This window comes from Phragmites australis, chromosome 11 (assembly GCF_958298935.1).
Source record: "Phragmites australis chromosome 11, lpPhrAust1.1, whole genome shotgun sequence".
NCBI classification, from domain to species: Eukaryota; Viridiplantae; Streptophyta; class Magnoliopsida; order Poales; family Poaceae; genus Phragmites; species Phragmites australis.
The window spans coordinates 4583425-4604914 of record NC_084931.1 but is presented as its reverse complement, the minus strand read 5'-3'; the positions used below and the strand labels follow the sequence as shown (position 1 = coordinate 4604914).

The 21490-nt window shown below is 42.7% G+C and overlaps 2 protein-coding genes across 2 annotated transcripts; one reads left to right on the top strand and one right to left on the bottom strand.

The window, feature by feature from the left end:
- The first annotated feature begins 769 nt into the window (after nt 1-769).
- Nucleotides 770-2931, top strand: LOC133885566 (acyl transferase 7-like). Its single transcript, XM_062325290.1, has 2 exons — nt 770-1377; nt 1470-2931. The coding sequence occupies exons 1-2, from the start codon at nt 940-942 to the stop codon at nt 2319-2321; spliced, it is 1290 nt and encodes a 429-aa protein (XP_062181274.1). The 5' UTR covers nt 770-939; the 3' UTR covers nt 2322-2931.
- Nucleotides 2932-16049: 13118 nt separating this feature from the next.
- Nucleotides 16050-16607, bottom strand: LOC133884990 (small polypeptide DEVIL 17-like). Its single transcript, XM_062324604.1, has one exon. The coding sequence runs from the start codon at nt 16524-16526 to the stop codon at nt 16266-16268; it is 261 nt and encodes an 86-aa protein (XP_062180588.1). The 5' UTR covers nt 16527-16607; the 3' UTR covers nt 16050-16265.
- Between the last annotated feature and the right edge of the window lie 4883 nt (nt 16608-21490).

Genomic DNA, 21490 nt, shown 5'->3' with positions numbered 1-21490 from the left:
GATGTGATCGATGAGCTCTCCAAAGAGACAACACGATGTACCGTAGCATACGTCACCCCAGTCGTGACAAAAACATTCCCAATGCAAGCAAGCCGGCGTGTGTGCGCAGCGCACAACATACGTGCAGCCTCGCTTCTTTAACCTTTTTTTTTTCTTTCTCGTGAGCCTGCGGCGACGCTGGCACACACCCGAGAGCAGGTGCCCAAGTAGCCCAGCCCGTCCGTCCCTGCCTCCCCGCCGCCTGCTCTGCTCATCCACTCCCAACAGACTAGGATCTCTGACTTCCGGGCCGAGGGAAGTGACGGTGACTTCATAAATGAATGGATAATATTTGAGTGGCTTATATAAAACTATAATTATTATATTATTTTTAGCTCACAATTATAACTATTATATCTAATATCATAAAAATATAAGTTTTGTATATATTTATAACATAAAATTCAGGTAGTCCACGTGACGGTGAGACAATCAAATCTAGGTGATCCACATCTAGAGAGCACATATACTATATGATTATCTTATTGTCATATGGGTTATTGAGTTTTAGGTTATAAATATGTACAAAATTTGTAATTTAATGATACTAAACATAATAATTATAGTTTTATGTTACAAATAATGTAATAATTACAGTGTTCTTATAAACAGTGATATTGTGCACCGTCCACCCGTAAAATCACTGTCGCGTTCATACGAAATCACTGTTTCCCTGTCAGAGGATTTGATCCCTACCCAACGCACCCATCTATATAAACCCCGATTCAGCTCCCCACGCATAACTCCAAGCAACCACCATTTCAATTCACTTCACCTCGACAGCGCACACCCACCCACCACCAGCCAGCAACCAGCTCGCCGAGCCAAATCCAAGAGGGAGGAAGAGAGAGAGAGAGTGTGTGTCCCCTCTCCTTTCGTTCCGTGCACCCGAGGGGAACCATGGCGGCGGCGAAGTCGGTGGAGCGGCTGGCGCAGCGTCTCGTGGCACCAGCTGAGCCGACGCCGAGCGGCCCGCTCCGGCTGTCGTGGCTCGACCGCTACCCGACGCAGATGGCGCTCATTGAGTCGCTCCACGTCTTCAAGCCCGACCTGGCACGGGAGGGACTCGGTCCGGCCCGCCAGATCGAGGACGCCCTCGCGCGGGCGCTGGTGGAGTACTACCCGCTCGCCGGCCGCCTCGCCGTGTCCGACGCCGGGGGGCTGCACGTCGACTGCTGCGCCGCGGGCGTCTGGTTCATCGAGGCCGCCGTCCGGTGCCGGCTCGAGGACGTCGACTACCTCGAGTACCCGCTCCAGATTCCCAAGGACGAGCTGCTCCCGCACCCGCTCCCCCGGCCCAGCCGCGAGGAGGAGAACAAGCTCATCCTGCTTGTACAGGTATGTGGATTCCTCGATTCGAGCCGCATTGTGCTGGATTGGTTGGGTTGGCCGTGGATTTGACGCGCTGCTGCTGGATTTGACGCGCGCAGGTGACGACGTTCGGGTGCGGCGGCTTCGTGGTGGGGTTCCGGTTCAGCCACGCGGTTGCGGACGGGCCCGGGGCGGCGCAGTTCATGGGCGCGGTGGGGGAGCTAGCGCGAGGGGCGGAGACCATCTCCGTCGCGCCGTCCTGGGGCCGCGACGCGATCCCTGACCCGGCCGGCGCACTGGTTGGCAGCCTCCCGGAGCCCGCCGGCGCGAAGCGGCTCGAGTACCTGGCCATCGACATCTCCGCCGACTACATCGACCACTTCAAGTCCCAGTTCGCGGCGGCGACGGGCGGGGGCCGGTGCTCGGCGTTCGAGGTGCTCATCGCCAAGGCGTGGCAGAGCCGCACCCGCGCCGCGGCCTTCGACCCGGCGGACATCCCCGTCCACCTCTGCTTCGCCATGAACGCGCGGCCGCTCCTCCACGCGCGCCTCCCGCGCGGCGGGTCCGGGTTCTACGGCAACTGCTACTACATCATGCGCGTGTCCTCCACGGCGGGGAAGGTGGCGTCAGCCTCCATCACCGACGTGGTGAAGATCATCCGGGAGGGGAAGAAGCGGCTGCCGTCGGAGTTCGCGCGGTGGGCCGCCGGCGAGGCGGAGGTGGACCCGTACCAGATCACCTCCGACTACCGGACGCTGCTGGTGTCGGACTGGACGCGGCTGGGGTTCGCTGAGGTGGACTACGGGTGGGGCCCGCCCGCCCACGTGGTGCCGCTGACGAACCTGGACTACATCGCCACGTGCATCCTCGTCAAGCCCTGGGTCCACAAGCCAGGGGCACGGCTCATCACGCAGTGCGTCACGCCCGACCGCGTCACCGCCTTCCACGACGCCATGGTGGACATGAACTAGCCCCCCGCCTCCACCTCCTCCTCCTCCTCCCATTTGCTCATGGGTTTTTTTACTGCGGTAATTACATACAGCTTCTGGTGATCAACAGCAACGATAATTAAACTAGCAAGAAAGAAAATAATGATGCTAAAGTACATAGAGACAGCTAGATGGTAGTGGTTGGATTCCTAAATTCCTTTATATATGTTGTTCCACGCATATCGGAATCCGATTCAGATTTTAAAAAAATATATACATATAAAATATAATTCGGAATCCAATTCGACTAACTCGAATTTGGATGTCGAATTTGATAAAAAAAAGTTTGGAAACAGATGTCCAGTAACACTGGTTGTTCTTGTTGTTCTCGGTGGCGGTGGTGTTGGGTGCAAGTGTGTATATATACATACATGGCCGGTCTTTTCTCCTCTTGTTTTTGTGGGACTGTTCATGGGGTTTTGCTTGATGGATAAAAGCTGGACTTGGTCGGAAGCCATCAACTAGTCCTCTTCCCCAACACCTCATTATAAGATGATGTTAATTAGTGTTAATGTATTGTATTCAATTTTTTTGTTTCTTTTTGTCAAATATAAGCTGGCAATGGGTACAGACAGGCCTTCAAATTGTAGTATCCCAACTTGTGACTCTTCGAGCTGCTGTTTGTCTTTGTAATTGCATAAAAATCTCTAATTCTAGTGCTAAGGTTGTGCAGCCGGCCACCCGGGTTCGAGGTTCGACGCAGGTGTTCACATAGAAATTGAGCGCTAGCTCGGTTTGGCAGTTGACGCCTTCGAGCGTTCCGCCCTTATGGGCTCAAAGCCGGGTACTCATCTCCAGGGGCGAAGCCCAGTAGGCTGTACAGGGTGCGGATGCACCCAGACCAAATCCAAAAATTAGTTATTACCATCAATTTTTTACCATATACGTACCCCCTTGGCCCAAATTGATGCACCCCCTTCGGCCCAGCTGCTCGGCGAGACCCCAGGCCCTAACTCCAAGCCCCTCACGATGTAGTTGTGCTAAAATCTTGCACCCCCCTCCGTTTTGCTCTAGCTTCGCCCCTGCTCATCTCCATGTCATTGAGGTTGTGTTTGGTTGCGCTATGTTTTTTTTTTTTTTTCTGAAAAGCTAGTTCCTATTTTCTGGTCGATGATTTTTTTTATTGATTTTTTAATAAATTTTTAGTTTTTCAGCACGTCAAAAAAAACTCATTTTAATTTGTTTCTTAGCTTTTAAATCATTCTTATAAATCAGTTTTTTAAAAAATAACTTCTCAGTAGACTATTTAATTAGACCAACTCTAAAAGAAACTTCAAACTGCGTAAATCGAGTGCTACAGTAATTTGTGGTGCACTGTAGCAGCTGTTTTCCTCTCTAAAGCAGCACTGTATCCAGTGTTACAGTACACCTGTTTTGCGGACTACTGTAGGCAAAACTGTTCACAGAGGCTGACAGCGGGCCCAGAGAGAGAAAAAGAGGAGTAGAAGATAGGAAATAGGGTAACTGCTGGAGATGAAAAAATAAAGGATGCTGTAATAGTGATAGAGGATGCTGTAATAGTGTTTTTGAAGATAAAAAATTAAGGTAGCTGCTGGAGATGGTCTAACGGAAGCCGTATTGCTCCCTACAGTGATACGGTCTGTCGAGCACAGGAAACAGGAGAGGTAAATTTGCCAGCTACTGTATCGATCCGTAATACTGTGCACTGAGTATGCGTGTGGGTTCGAGGGGAGAAGGAGAGTAATGTAAGGTAGGAAATATGGTCTCTGTTGAAGATTAAAAAAAATAGAAGATTCTGTAATAGTGTTAGAGGATTCTGTAATAGTGTTATAAAGTATGAATTTTTAGAGTCTCTGTTGGAGATAATTTTAAACTTCTGATTTATAAGAAGCAAAAGTCAAAAAAAAAAAGTTCAACTAAACAGAACTGAGTATGCTAGAGAATCCTAGCCAAATTTTCCAAAAAAAAAAAAGTGCTAATGTAATCAATTGTGTGCAGTGTAAGAAATGAATTATTAGTAGGTTCTGTGAAAGATGAAAAGATGGCCGGATGAACAAGCAGCGTGTCCGGTTCCCAGAAGAAAAAAAAAATCCATGTCTATACCCATCTCGGTGTCTCTAGCTTTAAAACGTAGTGTCTGATGATGCCATTTGAGGGACGTTTCATTGTAGTGACGTCGATGCTGATTCCTCTCGTTTTTTTCCCCTCAATCATTTTCTAATATTAGTTTTTAAGGAATCCTTGCCTCCAAACAAATTATTGCTACCACAGAGTTGAAGAGAATTGTGCGTTACGAGAGATTCGTTGCGAACACTACTCGTGTTATATATTCCTCGGGTTCCTCTCTTAATAAAAATCTCTAAAATTCAAATGATTTATCTATTTTTATCATCCATTCTTATCTTTTCGCCTTTCTGCTTTGTTACCGGCTCTTATCCTTTCGTTTTTCCGTTTTGTTACCGGTTACGAATATATGACTTATTTTATTAATAAAATAAATAAATTAAAAAAAAATTAACAGATAGTCATCTCTTCTAAAATCAAATTACGATATCGCTTCTGATATATTCGTTTGACGGCGCTAGCATGACTCACCCATATATCCATATTTTTGTTGCAATACATGAACACTTAATTGATATTATTAATAAAGGAGTAGGAGTTATACTACATTTTCTCAGGAAGTTGATGTGAAGCTCATCCATTTTAAACGTACGTAAGCACAAATTTAATGAGAAATTGTGTCTACTCACGTGGCTCTTTGGAAATCCTATAAAATCCGTGTGAAGCTTCTGATACAAAAATCAGCACTTTTAGATTTAACTTAATCCATAAATAAATAATAAAGTAGAATAGATAAACTAGTATGATGATATATAAGAACATACTTTAGATATGTATATAATAACGCTACATAAATATTTCTCTAATGTACTTAATAATAGGAATAGTAGAAAACAGATCATGAGAGATATGCGAAAATAATAAATGTGATTGCAGTTATCATACTGACCAGAAATAGCAAGAGGAGATTGACCACCTTTTGGAGAAGATGACAAAGACACCGTGATGTCGATACTGAAGATGACATAGAGAAAGCAGATCGCAAATAGTCGCATCGAGCTCTTCTCAAAAACTTTATTCGTTTTCTCCCGGTGCAGACTCAATGACGATGACTGCTGGTGCACGTCGACACGCAGGATGGAGTAGTATACATGTGCAATGCAGCAGAGAAAAAGAGGCAACAACCCTAACTCGCGTATACGTTATGGCGATGCCACATATACGTATATATAGAGAAAAACTCATGTGATTGAGACATGCCATGATCGAATTCTCAATTGGCACAATCTCTATATCTCGTAACCGTGTGTATCGTCTCATATTGAAAAATAAAACTAAAAAAAAAACCACACCTGTGCAAGGCATTGGACCAAATTTTGATGAATCATCCACATAGGTGCCACGTACTTGCGCCCTTCAACCCGCCTCACTCCCTCTCATCCATATGTGCAAGGTCAAACTAGTAAGGTGAGACTAAAGATGTGCACATCCTTTTATATGGTTTGACCTTTAAGATTTTCAGGAATTATGAATGGGCTTAGCCTTGCCCATATCTAATAGCTTCTTCATGACAAGTGACCATAGGTAGTATAAACTATGGTATATCCGTATCTTATATGTATCTATATTTTTAGGATTTTTTAATTCTCGGGGCATACGTCGGTGTCTAGAAAAGGAATCCTTAGACTATGAAAACTATCTGTAGGTACGAAGGTGTCTTATAAACAGGAAAATTTATCTCTAAATACAACAAAATTCTATAAAAAAGGAGTCCAGATGCCATACAATTACCCCATATATATATATATATGGAGCCAAGGAACTCTGCGGAGAATAAGTCCATCGAAAAAGACACAAGCATACATAAGCATCAAGCCCCTGAACCTTATGTACTCGCGATCTACTTTTACATCTCACCAAGATTACATGCAAGAGCTCATGATTAGATTTAAATCCATCTAAATAAGCCAAGATCTATTTTGTAATCTATCTCGAGGACCAATAAAACACAACACGATGTATGCCTATTATCTTTGAAGAACCTAAACCTATATAAATCTCTGTATTTTTATATATAATTTAGTTACAGAGAGTATCCTCTATATTTTTCACATATTTATAAGATCAGATGTTCACAAATAGTAGATACAAGAGAACTAAACGAATTGAAGCATCCATGTTAATGAAAAAAAGGAAAAAATGGTGCACCATTCGTGCATCCAGGGAATCAGATCCTCTGACTAAGAACAGGAAAGCCACTCATAAACAGTAGAATAAACAGTGATTTGTGAGAGAGAAAATAGTAATTTGTAGTAAAAACATTGTACTGTAGGTACTGTTTATAAATTATTGTACCGACTTTACTGTAGCGAGGGGACTGCTGCATTCCTGTTCATCAGAAATACTGTGGCAGGAGTATATCACAGCTACTGTTCACAGGTGATAGGAGATGACATCAATTATGTTTCTTATTGGTAAATTTAGAGATTTTGAAAAAAAAAATCATCCAACAGCTTCTTAAACAGATTCCTATTTTTACTAATCCCTCAGACACATCCTCGTCCTAGCTAGAAGTTGAGAATTCCTCTCAGACTCCTAATCCTACTGGCCCACGCTCCCACCGCCAGTGCCTTCGGCTTCTTCCGCGCCTCCTGCTCGCACCCACCCGATGACGTCCTCCGCGATGTGCTCGTCAAGGTGAGCCCGGTAGCGGGAGCGACAACAGCGGTAGCTTCGGTGCGTGTCGTCGCTTGTAGCCTTGCGTGAGGTCGCCCACTCGTCGATAACCCCGCGTAGCGTCGCCCAGCGGGCGCAGATGGCCCCACGTTCTAGAAGAACAAATTGGCATGATGGAGTTTTTTTATTTGAAGATTTGGGTTAGGATCATATCCTTTTCAGAAAGGCACCAGAGTCATATGATAGGAGGCTGCTCGTCGGGGATCGATGCCAGGTAAGGGCATGGTCCGATGGAAGCTGAAGCCCAAGGCAGGCGAAGACACGGGTGTGCAGCGCGTGCTGGAGGCTGCTGGAGCCCAGCGGGGATGCACATGGAGGAGGAAAGAGATGGCATGTGAGGTTCATCGTTGGTGATACAGTAGATGATATATAGGAAATAACGGTATTACGAGTCTATTTAAGATGAATAAGATTTAAAAAGAGAATATTATTAGAAAGTTTCTCTATATAAAAATATAAAAAATAAGTTTTAAAAAGTATCATAAAGATGGTCTAAGTCAGAGAATCTGTTTCCGCATCCGGAGCAGCTGCCACACTCGGTTGCTAGTCCTGAGGCGACGCTGGTGTCCACGGGTCCGTTTGGTTCAAGGGATGAGGTGGGATGGGATGGGGCGATCCCTGTTTTTGTGGTGTTTGATTCAGGGGCAGCAGGGATGGGATGATCCTTCGTAAGGAATATTATCTCAATATGCTGGATGAAGATATCCCTCAAAATTGGTGGGATGAAGCTATCCATCTTTGCTAATCATGCACATTAGTAAAATAATTAATGATATTAGTATGCTTTTATTACTTATTAGTACATATTACTATGAGATTAGAATTTGTAAGGGTTAATGTACTAATTATTGCTAATTAATGAGCTAATTAGAGTATGATTATGGTTAATTAGTATATTTTATTGTTAATTAGTAATGACTATGGCAAGAGTAATATTAATATATGTTGGTGCATGTTGATTAGTGTATTATTAATAATTATTATTTAAAATTAAAAAATATAATTAGTTGATGATTCTCATCCCCATCCGTCCTCGTCCTTCCAACCAAAACAAAAAAGAGACTCATCCTATCCAACCAACCAAACAAAAAAGAGGATCATCCCATCCCTAAAAACAGGGACGACCCTATCCTATCCCACTTTGTCTTCCAACCAAACGGACCCTTGGACCAATTGATCGTTTCATTGATGAGGTCGTTGCTAGCTATCTGGTACGTGTGGACCGGAGTGGAGAGTAGAGGTGATCGTCGTCTACGCATTTTTCCCTGCCACGACCGATAAATCTCGCGCAACCCATAGCCTGACTACTGTTCAGAGTCCAGGTACTAACACAGCTGTCCCGAAAGAAAAAAACAGAGATTTTGAAGGACTGAACAAAGAGAAACTAAGCAGTCTGAAGTCTGAATAAACTCAGAAAGACACTTGACATGCTGAGAGTCGCGTCTTTACATCTGTCAGGGAATCAAGAATTTGTGCCGCCCCACGGGATTTGAACTAAACATAGAAAGTTTCGCAAGAATTTCGCACGACACAGCTCGAGTTCCACAAAACTCCCGTGTTTTCCAAACGGGGCTTACGTTCCACGGACAAGAGACATGCCTTCTCTTTGTCCTAAATTTCAGTTATATGGAAACATGATCAATGTCTCAGATGACGAAACAAGAACGGCGTATTATGATAGGGTTAGAGGGAGCAGGTTCAATTTTCATTTTCAATAGGATTCTTCATTAGGTTATTTCTAAGGGTTTTTCTTCACAGGGGAGATTCCCGTCGTGAAAGGATTCTTGTTTCCTTTAACGTTCCAACGGTTTTTCTTCACAACGGGATTCTCAAGATCATTATCTTCAGGACGGAATTATCTCTACTTTTCCTTCGCGATTACCTTTGAAAGAAAGCTGTTAAAAATAAGAGAAAATAAAAAGAATAAAAACGGAAAAGGGAATTGAAAAGAGAACGAAATGAAAAAAATATGGTTAGAAATGGTTTTAATGAGTTTAAAAAATGGTTGTGAGAGGTAGGACAGTCTGATGGGGGTGGCGGATAGGGGCCGAACGACGAGGCGGTGGATATGGGGCAGAAGGTACGTTGCCTTCCTTCTCGTGAGCGACAAGACAAACGCTGTACTGGCGAGGGACTGGAGGCGAATATGGATGGATGTTGGGGAGATGGCGCAAGGCCAACTGCCGAAGTACTCCACCAAAATTGCCGATGGAGTCACGCGATTTCGATGGGAGCCACGGTTGATTGTATTATTTCGTGTCGTGTTGCTAATCTCGCTTTGGACCTATCCTCCTGGAGTCGTTCATCTTTGGTTGTTTGATTGCACGCGTATAATACGGGAAGAACGAAAAGAATTCAAAACGTGTCGGCGAGAGGTCGTCAAATCAGTGTGTTTTATCTTTCCTTTTTGTTTTCATAGATTTTTTATTCCTTTGGATAGTGGTGTATATTGGGATCCAAATCTATTGGGTTTGGTTCGCGTTAAACTAAATCTATAAATTCCCAGTGCAGTCCTCCTCCTCCTCTTAACACCGCTATTGTAAGGTTACAATCCCAGGACAGCGAAAAATATTTCTCATGAAAAGACAACAAAACACAAGCTTACTTAACAACCACGCAAGTGTTACACACGCATGAAATTAGTAATATTGTGACAAAGCTAAAAATTTTCATAGGAAAAAAATCATTGAAAATAAAAAAGCTTATAATGCACCCTTATAGATGAAATGAAATAATGATGTATTAATACTTTCTAATGCTGATAGCGCTTATTAATTGTAGGTTTAAATTAATTAGAAGTTTTCAAATAATTGAGAGAGGAGGAGATAAGAAACCAACTTTGATTGTGGATTGTTTAATTGTGTAAGATGTACGGTGAAAATTATTCGAATATATCATAACTCGTTTATTTTATAGAGTATAAATTCAGATTCTTGTAAGAATTATCGAGACTTAATCAGTTGGAAGTAGAATCAGTAAAGCTAAAAATATTGTGACAAAACTAAAAAATTTCATAGGAAAAAATCGTTGAAAATAAAAAAGCTTATGATGCACCCTTGTAGATGAAAGGAAATAATGATGTATTAATACTTTCTAATGCTAATAATACTTATTAATTGTAGATTTCTAAATTAATTAGAAGTTTTCAAATAATTAAGAGAGGAGTAGACAAGGGACTAATTTTGATTGTGGATCGTTTAATCGTGTAAGATGTATGCTGAAGATTATTTGGATCTGTCACAACTCGTTCATTTTATAAGAGTATAAATTCAAATTCTTGTAATAATCATAGAGTTAATCAGGTGGAAGTGGAATCAGTAAAGTAACATGTAACCTTACAATCATATTTTGTAATAATTATTGATACAATAAAATTTATGTTTTTTTCTCGTTATACAAATAATATATTTTTATTTAATTTTTTAAGTTAGATCATAGTATACTCTACAACATATATTTTTTCAGAATTTTCATGACTATTTTGTTAGTGTTTTGAATTGAGAGTAATAGAACATAATATTTTTTATTTTTTTAATATGTCATCTATTGGATGAGTGATATCTTATTATTTCTATACCGATATGTAGCAGTAACTTAGATGTGTAATATTTTAAAATATCGTGGTTCAGAGGTGTTATGAGTCTATTGAAGGTGAATGAGATTTAAAGAGATAATATTATTAGAAAGTTTCTCTATATAAAAATATAAAAAATAAGTTTTAAAAGTATCTTAAAGATGGTCTAAGTCAGAGAATCTGTTTCCGCATCCGGAGCAGCTGCCACACTCGGCTGCTAGTCCTGAGGCGACGCTGGTGTCCACTTGGACCAATTGATCGTTTCATTGATGAGGTCGTTGCTAGCTATCTGGTACGTGTGGACCGGAGTGGAGAGTAGAGGTGATCGTCGTCTACGCATTTTTCCCTGCCACGACCGATAAATCTCGCGCAACCCATAGCCTGACTACTGTTCAGAGTCCAGGTACTAACACAGCTGTCCCGAAAGAAAAAAACAGAGATTTTGAAGGACTGAACAAAGAGAAACTAAGCAGTCTGAAGTCTGAATAAACTCAGAAAGACACTTGACATGCTGAGAGTCGCGTCTTTACATCTGTCAGGGAATCAAGAATTTGTGCCGCCCCACGGGATTTGAACTAAACATAGAAAGTTTTGCAAGAATTTCGCACGACACAGTTCGAGTTCCACAAAACTCCCGTGTTTTCCAAACGGGGCTTACGCTCCACGGACACGAGACATGCCTTCTCTTTCTCCTAAATTTCAGTTATATGGAAACATGATCAATGTCTCAGACCACGAAGAACGGAGTGTTATGACGGGGTTAGAGGGAGCAGATTTAATTTTCGATAAGATTTTTCATCGGCGAGTTAAAAAAAAGGTCATGAGAGATAGGACGGGCTGGTGGAGGTGGCGGATGCGGGGCAGAACGACGAGGTGGCGGAAGGTACGTTGCCTTCCTTCTCGTGAGCGACAAAACAAACGCTGTACTGGCGAGGGACTGGAGGCGAATATGGATGGATGTTGGGGAGATGGCGCAAGGCCACTGCCAACGTTGATTGTATTATTTCGTGTCGTGTTGCTAATCTGGCTTTGGACCTATCCTCCTGGAGTCGCTCATCTTTGGTTGTTTGATTGCACGCGTATAATACGGGAAGAACGAAAAGAATTCAAAACGTGTCGGCGAGAGGTCATCAAATCAGTGTGTTTTATCTTTTCTTTTTGTTTTCATAGATTTTTTATTCCTTTGGATAGTGGTGTATATTTGGATCCAAATCTATTGGGTTTGGTTCGCGTTAAACTAAATCTATAAATTCCCAGTGCAGTCCTCCTCCTCCTCCTCTTAAAACCACTATTGTAAGGTTACAATCTACCAGGACAGCTAAAAATATTGCTCATGAAAAGACAAGAAAACACAAGCTTAGTTAACAACCACGCAAGTATTACACACGAATGAAATTATAATCATCGATACAATGAAATTTGTCTTTTTTATTTTTTATTGTACAAATAATTTTTTATTTGATTTTTTTAGTAATATCATAGTATATTCTACCACATATATTTTTTTCAGAATTTTCATGACTATTTTGTTAGTGTTTTGAATTTTAAGAGTAATAAAACATAATATTTTTATTTTTTATTTTTTAAAATATATCGACTATTGGATGAACGATATTTTATTATTGCTCTATCAACGGACGACAATAAACTTAGATGTGTAATATTTTAAAAAAGCATATATTTTTGTAAATATTGAAAAATAAAACAATAAAAAATCGCGGTCCAGAGGTGTCCAGGCGCTCAGGCCCACGTGGAGGGCCCGGCTGGACAGAGCAGCAGCTGGAGGCTGTGGTGTGCGCGGTCAGCCAGAGGCCCAGGCCACGGTGGGCGCCAGGTGGCTGGGAAGCAGCTCAGGCGGGGTCTGCTGGTGCGCTCACGTGGTGAGGTCCAGGTGGTGTGGCCCGATTTGCTGGAGGCCCAGGCAGGCCATGTGGCCGAGGCAGCTCGGTGGGCGCTGGAGTCGGGCCGAAGACAGATGCGCGGGCTGACGAGTTTGAAGCCCAGTCGGTCAGGCCGACGTACTGGAGCTTAATAGATTTTTTTATATTTAATACTCCGGCTAACCTGACTGCCACGTCAAGTGTCACCCGTTGGATAGTCAACATCATACTGTCGCCTGTCCAACAGGCGATAAGAGCGTCGTGCATGCCCCCACAGACCCACTAAAAAGATATCACTCGTTGAACGAGCAACACATTTTCAGCCCGACGTCAGCGCGGTCATTTGCTGCCTTTCCCAGTCGATTGAAGAGAGAGAGAGAGCTGAAATAAGGGAAGAGAAGGAGAGGAGAGGGGAGGGGAGGGGAGGGGAGAGAAGAAGAAGAAGAGGTGAAGCCCTGTATTTTCAGAAGTAGCTTTTTAGACCTAATCTTCTCAGAATTAGGCTTTTCAGAAATAGACTTTTTAGAAATAGTCTTTTCAATGGATATGACCACTCCTTACAGCAGAATCAATAGCTTTTTCAAATTCAATTTCTGTGGACTTAGTCTATGAACTAGCACGAAACTCCAATATAAATAGAAGATCTCTTAGCCATATGTAGAACCAAATCACTCGTCTCAACCTCCATAATTCCTACTAAAATGGCGTTTGATACTTTTCCCAAGAAATATTTGCATGATACTACGCCAGTTGGGGGTCAAAGTGCACATGTGCTAGTGTGAAGATCTTTGTAAGGTGATAAAGTCCTTTGAATTTTCCAACACCTATGGAAGGAGGTTCTTCATATGCCGGAATTACGAGTACGACTCACCGCAGGGCTGCAACCATGTTAGCCACAGCTGCCAGGTAAACACATCTGGCCAAAATATTCTAAATACAACTTAGATTTCTCACTGAACATTTTGGTCTCCGTTGCAGTCTTCGTCAACACTATGTGACTTTTTACAATAGCTAGATACTGAGCAGTTGTCAGTAGATGTGTTCCTCCTATACACTCAACACTTAACCGCTTGGAGACACTTCTATAAAATAGAAGATGACGAGAGGAGGGAAACTACGAACAAACGCATTCAAGAGGATAGTAGAAGATGAGGAATGAGCATAACTGTATGATGGAGGAGGCTCGTGAGGCGGAGAGGGAGAGGAAGCGCGAAAGGACACGTCGGACGCGTGAGGTAGGATTGACAGCGGAGATGAATGAAAAGTACCCACATTGCACTCAGTAGAGTTGATGTTTTAATCATATTGTTTATGTTCCCTAAGACATGTTAGGTTTAAAGGTGGTACAGAGATGTGTTAGAATGATCGTGTACAGTTCATGACACCGTGTATGTCGCAACTCCGATTAAAATCACCGTGTTCAACATTCCTTTTCCTTGAATTCCGCATATCAAAAATATCTTAAAAACATCGAATGGCAATGGACTTTAAAATACTTCGACAACAATGGTGACGCATGAATGACGATTATTTTGCCACAAACTAAAACGACAGTGGGCCAAAACCTAATTCAGCAAGATGACACCTGTTTGTTGGGTGACAGCAATGTGTTGCCCATCCAATGGATGATATCTTGCTGACGCCCTCAGATTGGGTGACACAAATGTGTCTCCTGCTGGATGGGCGATAGCAAGGTAGCAAGGTGCCATCCATCCAACGGGCAACACCTTCTACACCATGCTGATCTGCCATGCCAAGGTGTCGTCCGTTGGATGGACGACGATAGGCTATTTATGTCATTTTTTTAAATAGGCATGTATTTTTGAATGCATATATATATATATATATATATATATATATAGAGAGAGAGAGAGAGAGAGAGAGAGAGAGAGAGAGAGAGAGAGAGAGAGAGAGAGAGAGAGAGAGAGAGAGAGAGAGAGAGAGAGAGAGAGAGAGAGAGAGAGAGAGAGAGAGAGAGAGAGACTTGATCGGGCTCTGTTGCTATCGACAATATAAGGATGAGGAACAACGCCGCACAGCAGTGTTACTGGACACGAATACGGGTGTCGAAATCCGGTTCGACAAAGAAAATTTAGACACGCAAAATAAAACTCAGAATCTGTCATGGATGACAGAATCCGACTCGGATTCAAGGTGTTCGATTTGGCAAAATAAATTACGCTACTGAACAGTAGACCACAGATTAGAAAAATAGTGGACTAGAGAGTTTAATCTAGGGTTTTATAGATGAAACTTTTAGGGATGCTTGTGATGCATCTTGTAACCCATCCGTGCAGTGAAGAGCAAATTTTGTAAGTTTTTCTCAGTGCTTTTCATGTTCGTCGTTTTGCGGTGAATTTTGGTAGATTGTTGAATCGTTGTGATTTGTCTTTGCTTCATCCAATCAAAATCATCATCAAGTATGAAGGTATGTTCTGAAATTTTTGGTTGGTAGAATTTAATAATTCTTGTATTATTAGGGTTGATATATTTTTATTACATGCTGCTTGCGATTTTCATATCTTTGGATCTAGAGATCCTATTGACTTGATTCTTTATGCAATAGATTTGCATGGTTGTCTAGTATCTACATTAAAAAAATTGAGAGCAATCTAACAGTTGGATCTTTATTTGCATCGTTTTTATTGACGTGATAGATGTTTGTCCCGAATTGAAGCTCGCGATTAAATTGGATATTTGATTAGAGTGATTTAAAATTTAAATTTAGCTTCCGCAATCATTCATCCTCTCTAATTAGTTAATTTGCATATAATCGATCATACAATGTTGATGTCCTCGAGTCTAACCCTTTGAATGTCTCATTTCGTATGGCACTAATAGGGACAAACTGACTAAATGGTATGAGTTGGCCGAAAAGTTACATTGGCGCCCAAGGTGTGACGGAGCCGCGTGAATTGGTCGCAAAAGTTGCATTGGTGCCGGAGGGGGGGGGGGGGGGATGGTTTCAGAGAAAGGAAATGACAAGGAACTGAAGTCGGATACCATTAAGCACAGGGCACAGCCTCAATGGAGCACTATAATTCACCAAAGCTCCGATCCGTAGCAGCTCCATCGTCCGTAGTAAACTGCTCAAAACTCCAATCGCAGCACGTATGAGCGGCAATTTCATCTGCCCGGCGGAGGATCGCAATCTCTCACCAACCAAATCAGAGTGCTTCCTAGCTCCCCAGCTACCAAAGAATCGGCCATGTCTCATGTGTCGACGACCGATGACAATTCTGAGAAACCTGCCTGGCTTCCCAAACGCTAGTGCGAGGTACACTACTAGTAGTACCAAAGTTGTTAGGCAAGCGATTTTTATAGAGACGACATGATACTGGAGGTAAGTTTTGTATTTTTAGTTACTAGATTGATACAAAATTAAAAAACATAAGTTAAAGATTCACTCTTATCTAATTAAGTTAATAAAAAAATAACTAAATAGTGATCTAAAACTACCTATTAGACATACACTTACATCTCTACACATATAGACATGTTGATTGGAATTTCGTTGGATCACAAATCTACCCTGTTTGCATTCATGCTCAAACACACATCAAACCGAAAAAGTTCACCAGAATTTGCTCTTTTTCACAGACCGGCAGTGTACACCGAAACTCTAAACTTCCTACAAAACGAACGAGAAAACTAGGCCCGGCCCGGCCCAGCTCAGCCTGCGTGGAATTCAACCGGGCTCGCGGCCCAGGCTCAGTCGGACAGGTCGTGCTCGTGCCAACACAGCAGCATGGTGACGCACCGCCGGAGGATGTACAGCCGCGTCCGCTGCTGCTTCAGCACCGCGTAGCACCGCCGCCGGAGCCCGGCGCAGCCGCCGGCGTGCCTCCTCCCCCGCCGCCGTGCGAGCTGCGTCGTCGCCTGCGTGCTGCCGTCACCATCATCGCCCTCTGGCGCCGAGAGCTGGTGGTACGCCGAGCAGACGGAGGCGGAAGCGGAGGAGGCCAGCTCCATGGGCGGATGCGCGAGGAGAAGAAGAGCTTGTCGTGGCGACAGCAGTGGTGCCGGTGATGGGAATGAATTGGGTGCAGAGAGCGTGGTGCTGCACTTGGACTGGAAAGGATGTTTATATAGGCCCGGCCCGGTTGATGGCCCGGGCCTACATGACTGCGACTGCTCATTATTGGAGGCCGACATTGGAAGCGTGGAGTGACGATTCTGTCCTCAAATCTACCAAAATCGTTATGCAAATTTCACTGAAAAATTATCGACCATCCCTTCGGTTGGATAGACTTGATTGATCATCGATCCCCCCTCCCCCCTCCCCCGGTTTCTTATGTCTTTCTTTTTACGAATGTGAGCATGTTTGAGATGCAGAAATTTTAAACCTACGATTATTGTGAAATCCCTTAGCTCCTCTTCTCCGAAGTCTAGCGTTAAGGATGTAATCCCTTTGTTGTCACTAGCAAAACCACACACGTGTTTGTGGAATTAATAATATTGTAATAGGAGTCTAAAATTTGTAAACGTGCACGTGTATTGTAATACATGTGTCTGTACTCGGACATCACACTCATCATCTAGTCGTCTTTGTGCTCGCTGAGGTAGATGAAGCACATGGAGTTGCACACGACGGCCCTGCGGGAGCAGGGGACCTTGGGGAAGGATGCAATGGCGGCCAGATCGAGCCCCGTTGGGGACGAAGCTGCCGCTGTGGTCGAGGAGTAGACCTGGGTGTCCTCGGCCTCTCGCAGGGTGTCGCTGTGACCACTGCTTTTGCTACGTGCGCTGAGTCTGCAGCCTTGCGGCCATCCTCTGTGCCATGCTGCCCTGCAAGAGCTACTATCACCCACCGCTACCGATAACTCCATCTCCGAGTTTTCCCATCCCATTCATTCTTTACTTGACAAATTAAGTTAAAATATATGATAAGGGATTGATAATGTTGTCGATTTGTTTTATCGAGTTTTAGGTTGTTTGAGCTTGATTTGAGTATTTTAATTATAGATTAATTGAAGTTGGAGTTAGAAAAATATATTTACTTGTTTCATGGTATGCAGGTGACGGATACAATTTAACGGTCACCGACGGATGATCGAGGCTAAACGAGTGCTTGATGCCGAATTATCAAGAAGGTTAAGTAGAGTCAATAGTGATCCTAACTATATATGTGGAGGACAAACAAAATATGAAATGGAGGATAAAGACGGTGGATTGATAAAGTTAAGCGAAAAGGATACCAGTGCAAGTGACAAGGTGGTCCGAGGGATCGGAAGTGGGGAGACTTGTCGGTGGTTAGGATCACAAGACGGAGTACACGTGTCGACATCAGAACACTTGCTTAAAGTGTAAACAAGTGATGAGCCACGCTTTGAGAAACGTACAGAGGGTTTCACGATTGGGTCTTAAAATCGTAGGAGGATTGAAGGAGTATATGGCACCATCGCGAAACTTGTGTTGAGGCAAATCTAAGTCGTGAAGGTGTCGTGACCGTTCGATAGATGAAGCAAGAAATGAACCAAAATATCCTCGATGGTAGATAAGAGTGTACTATAAGAGAAGGGTATTTTGGTAATAAGTTAGAAAACTTAGGGATCAAGTTTATAGACCTATAAATAGAGGGACAGAGCTATAGAAGAGTTGTAACCAGTCATTTGAGCCCCTTATACCACCCATTTGAGAGTATAGTGTTAGTGATTTAGAAGAGAGGAAGATGAATGCTTAGCTAGGTGATAAGTGAGAGTTTTTTAGAGAAAAATCATTATAATCCATCTAAAATAGGGCTAACCTCCTTGAGTAATGAAGTTTATATTTTTGTATATGCTTGAATTCTCCTACTTGTAGTCTCTCTATTAGTTCCCTTATAAGTTTGCAAGTTTTCTTTTTTCGATTGTGATTTTCTTGTTGATTTTTGTTTTTCCCTTTGAGTTGCGACTTTTCAAACTTGGAAAGTTGTTCTTTTTGTTGTTAGCAGCATAAATATTTATATACTATGGTTCATATTCTATCCGTGAAGTCATGTTGCTTTGGAACCTTTTTTTCGCTTTGTCTCTTTAAAATTTATGCTTTTATTTATGTGTTTTTGAGTAGCGTTGTGTGAACAAGGATTAGGCCATCTGTTTTGCAAGAAATTTGTAAGACATCTATTTACCCATTCTTTAGTCATCGTTCTAGATCCTACACTACTGCACTCATATATCCCGATTTTGTGTGTATCATGAATGGGAGGGTACAACATGGACACAGATGTGATGGAGACAGTGGTGTGGCGCGTTGGGCTATCACGGTTGACGAGGAGGGAGGGGAGACGTGGCATGATAGGATGGACCCTGGGGCGACATCAAGGGAGGGTCGACACGGACGGGGAGGAGCAATGTAGGGAGATGAGGGCCACGAACAACGGGAAGGGGAGGTGGTAGAAGGAAGGTAGCATAGGAGTGACGGAGATAGGGAGATGAGGGTTGAGTGGGGGTGAAGGAGGTGCAGTGTCTGGTGGGGAGAAAAGGAGACGACTTGGAGATAGAAGGAAGGAGAATTAATTTATAGGAGCGGCATTAGAGAGGTTGAGTTTTCATATAAATTATATTTGGCGTTTGATAGGATATAATATTGGAGTAACGTGGGTCATTTGATCTAGGGGTTGGATGGCCAGTATCTTCTCGATCTTCCAAACTCGTGTTTTTGTGAAGTGAGCATAGATTAGTTGGTTAGGATTCTTATGGTAGAATTTATCCACTGGGTTCGAGGTTCAAACTCAATACAGATACTCATATTTATAAAAATAATTATATATATTATTGTCGTCTACTCATATTTATAAAAATAATTAAATGGTACAGAAGCCAGAAGTTGTACTTCCTTAAAAAAGATAGATAGATGATCCATGACATACTAGCGTCTAATTAATTAGGACGGTATGATCATTACGAATTTGTGGTCTGATTATATATATTTTTTTTGCGAAGGGTGGTCTGATTAGATTAGTGCAATGATGATGAAACATTTGTCTAGTTCGGTGAGATTATTATTGCGCTAATGGTGACGTTCATCAGATCGCTCAGGTAGTACATGGACGGATTAGAAATAATGGGCTCCTGACTCGGATCTGATGCAGGGCTATAGGTGACTCACCTAGAAATAGCTCACATCATCGCACTAATTTGGATATGATTAAGACAGGAATATATATATAGGCACTCAATTTTCAAAGCTATATAAGGACACATATATAGGCACTCACATGAACTTGTTTGCAAACGAATAAATAATCGGGTTTACCGCCGCTGCCATCCAGCCCCAAGAACCCATCCCCAAAAAGAACGGTTTCTCCAGGTTCAACACTGGCACCGTGTGAAAGAAAAGAAAGTCTGCCTCCGCACGGCTCGCGAGGGTCGGACGGCATGCACCGATCAACGAGAACATGGTCCGTCACGAGGTGCCTAAGGCCCAAAGGAGGCGAGGGTGGTGGCTGAGGGCACGCTAAGGAAGTCAAACCGCTACTCTAAGGAGATAGAAGGCGGATTTGAACTGCACGAAAGAAAGAGATCTTATTAACTTCTCTACACACAAGAGATTGTTAATCTAGATTAATGCTAACCTGCTGCAAAGGAACCAAAACGGTAAAACTGTTTCTTTTAGGCTGATCAAAGGCCAAAAGTCATACACGATCATGTAACCGCGGCTGCTAATCGATTAAAATTAAAATTATTATATTTTGTTAGATAATAAATAGTATATATATATATACGTATATGAGAGAGGTCCTTTTGGTTTTGGGGACTTGCTTGCCCCCCTCCAGGGCTGGCCCTGAGTGGGGATCTCACCAAAGTGCAGGTCGTTGCGCAGGGGCTCAGAGATTGCAGATCAATGGCTAGGTCCTTCGCAGCAGAGATGTGGCCGATGGTTGTAGTGGAGGAAGAAACGGGTGCGCGCTGGCTCGAACGGCGTAGGAAAGATGATGGGTCGGCTTGGAATCGACATGGAACTCCTCTGTGCAGCTACTCAGAGCAACGGGCAGTGAGGAAGGCTCGGGCGCTTAGCGACGTCTTGCGGGGTCGAGCTCAGGCGGGGGTCGACCAAGAAGAAGAAGAACGCGTGTGCGTGAATGCTCGACCTCGGAATGGAGCCTATAGGCATCGAGGTAGGTAGGCGGTTAGGGCTAACACGAGTAAGACACCTCTCGCCACATCGGGCACTTGGCCGAGTTAGGGATAGAAGAGTTGGGCTGATCCAGATCTTAAAATACAGGAGTACTCTAAATTTTTTTTCTCGATCCACCCAATGACCCCCTGAATCCACCCCTGTTAGTAATCGAGAAAGATCTCTCGTGTTTCGTACGGAGCCCAAGAGTCTAAGGCTCTGTTTGTTTCAGCTTCAGATTCTGGCTTTCAGCTTTTATAATCCGAAGCTGAAACAAACAAGCAGCTTTTGGTTATAGCTTTTTAAAATCTGCTGGTTGGATTGTGAGAATCTGAGAAGCTGGTTTTCTCAGCTTTTGATAGATTGTGAAAGTCCATTTTACTAAACTGTCCATTAATTTTTTTTAGAATCTACAGTCTAAAAGCTTTTCACAATCCAGCTTTTCACAATTCAGCTTTTTACAATCCAGCTGTTATAAGCTACTTTTCAGAATCTCTAGCTAAAACAAACAGGCCCTAAAATTACCAACTTCCATTAAAAAGAAAAAATTATTTTTCTTGTTTCCGCGCACTGTGCCAGTGTTAAGCTTGTTTGAGATGAAAAACTTTTTCAAAAAATGGTATACATATATATATATATATATATATATATGAAAACTAGTTTATACTTCCGGAGTATATAGTCCCTACTATGATATACCACATAAATGAATTGGATATACTCCTTTATCACTATGAGTATACTTATATACTTATTTTAAGATACTCTAATGTGAATTACATGAAAAAAAATTGAAAAAAAATCCATCAATTTTAATAGATTTTGATAATACTTTCATA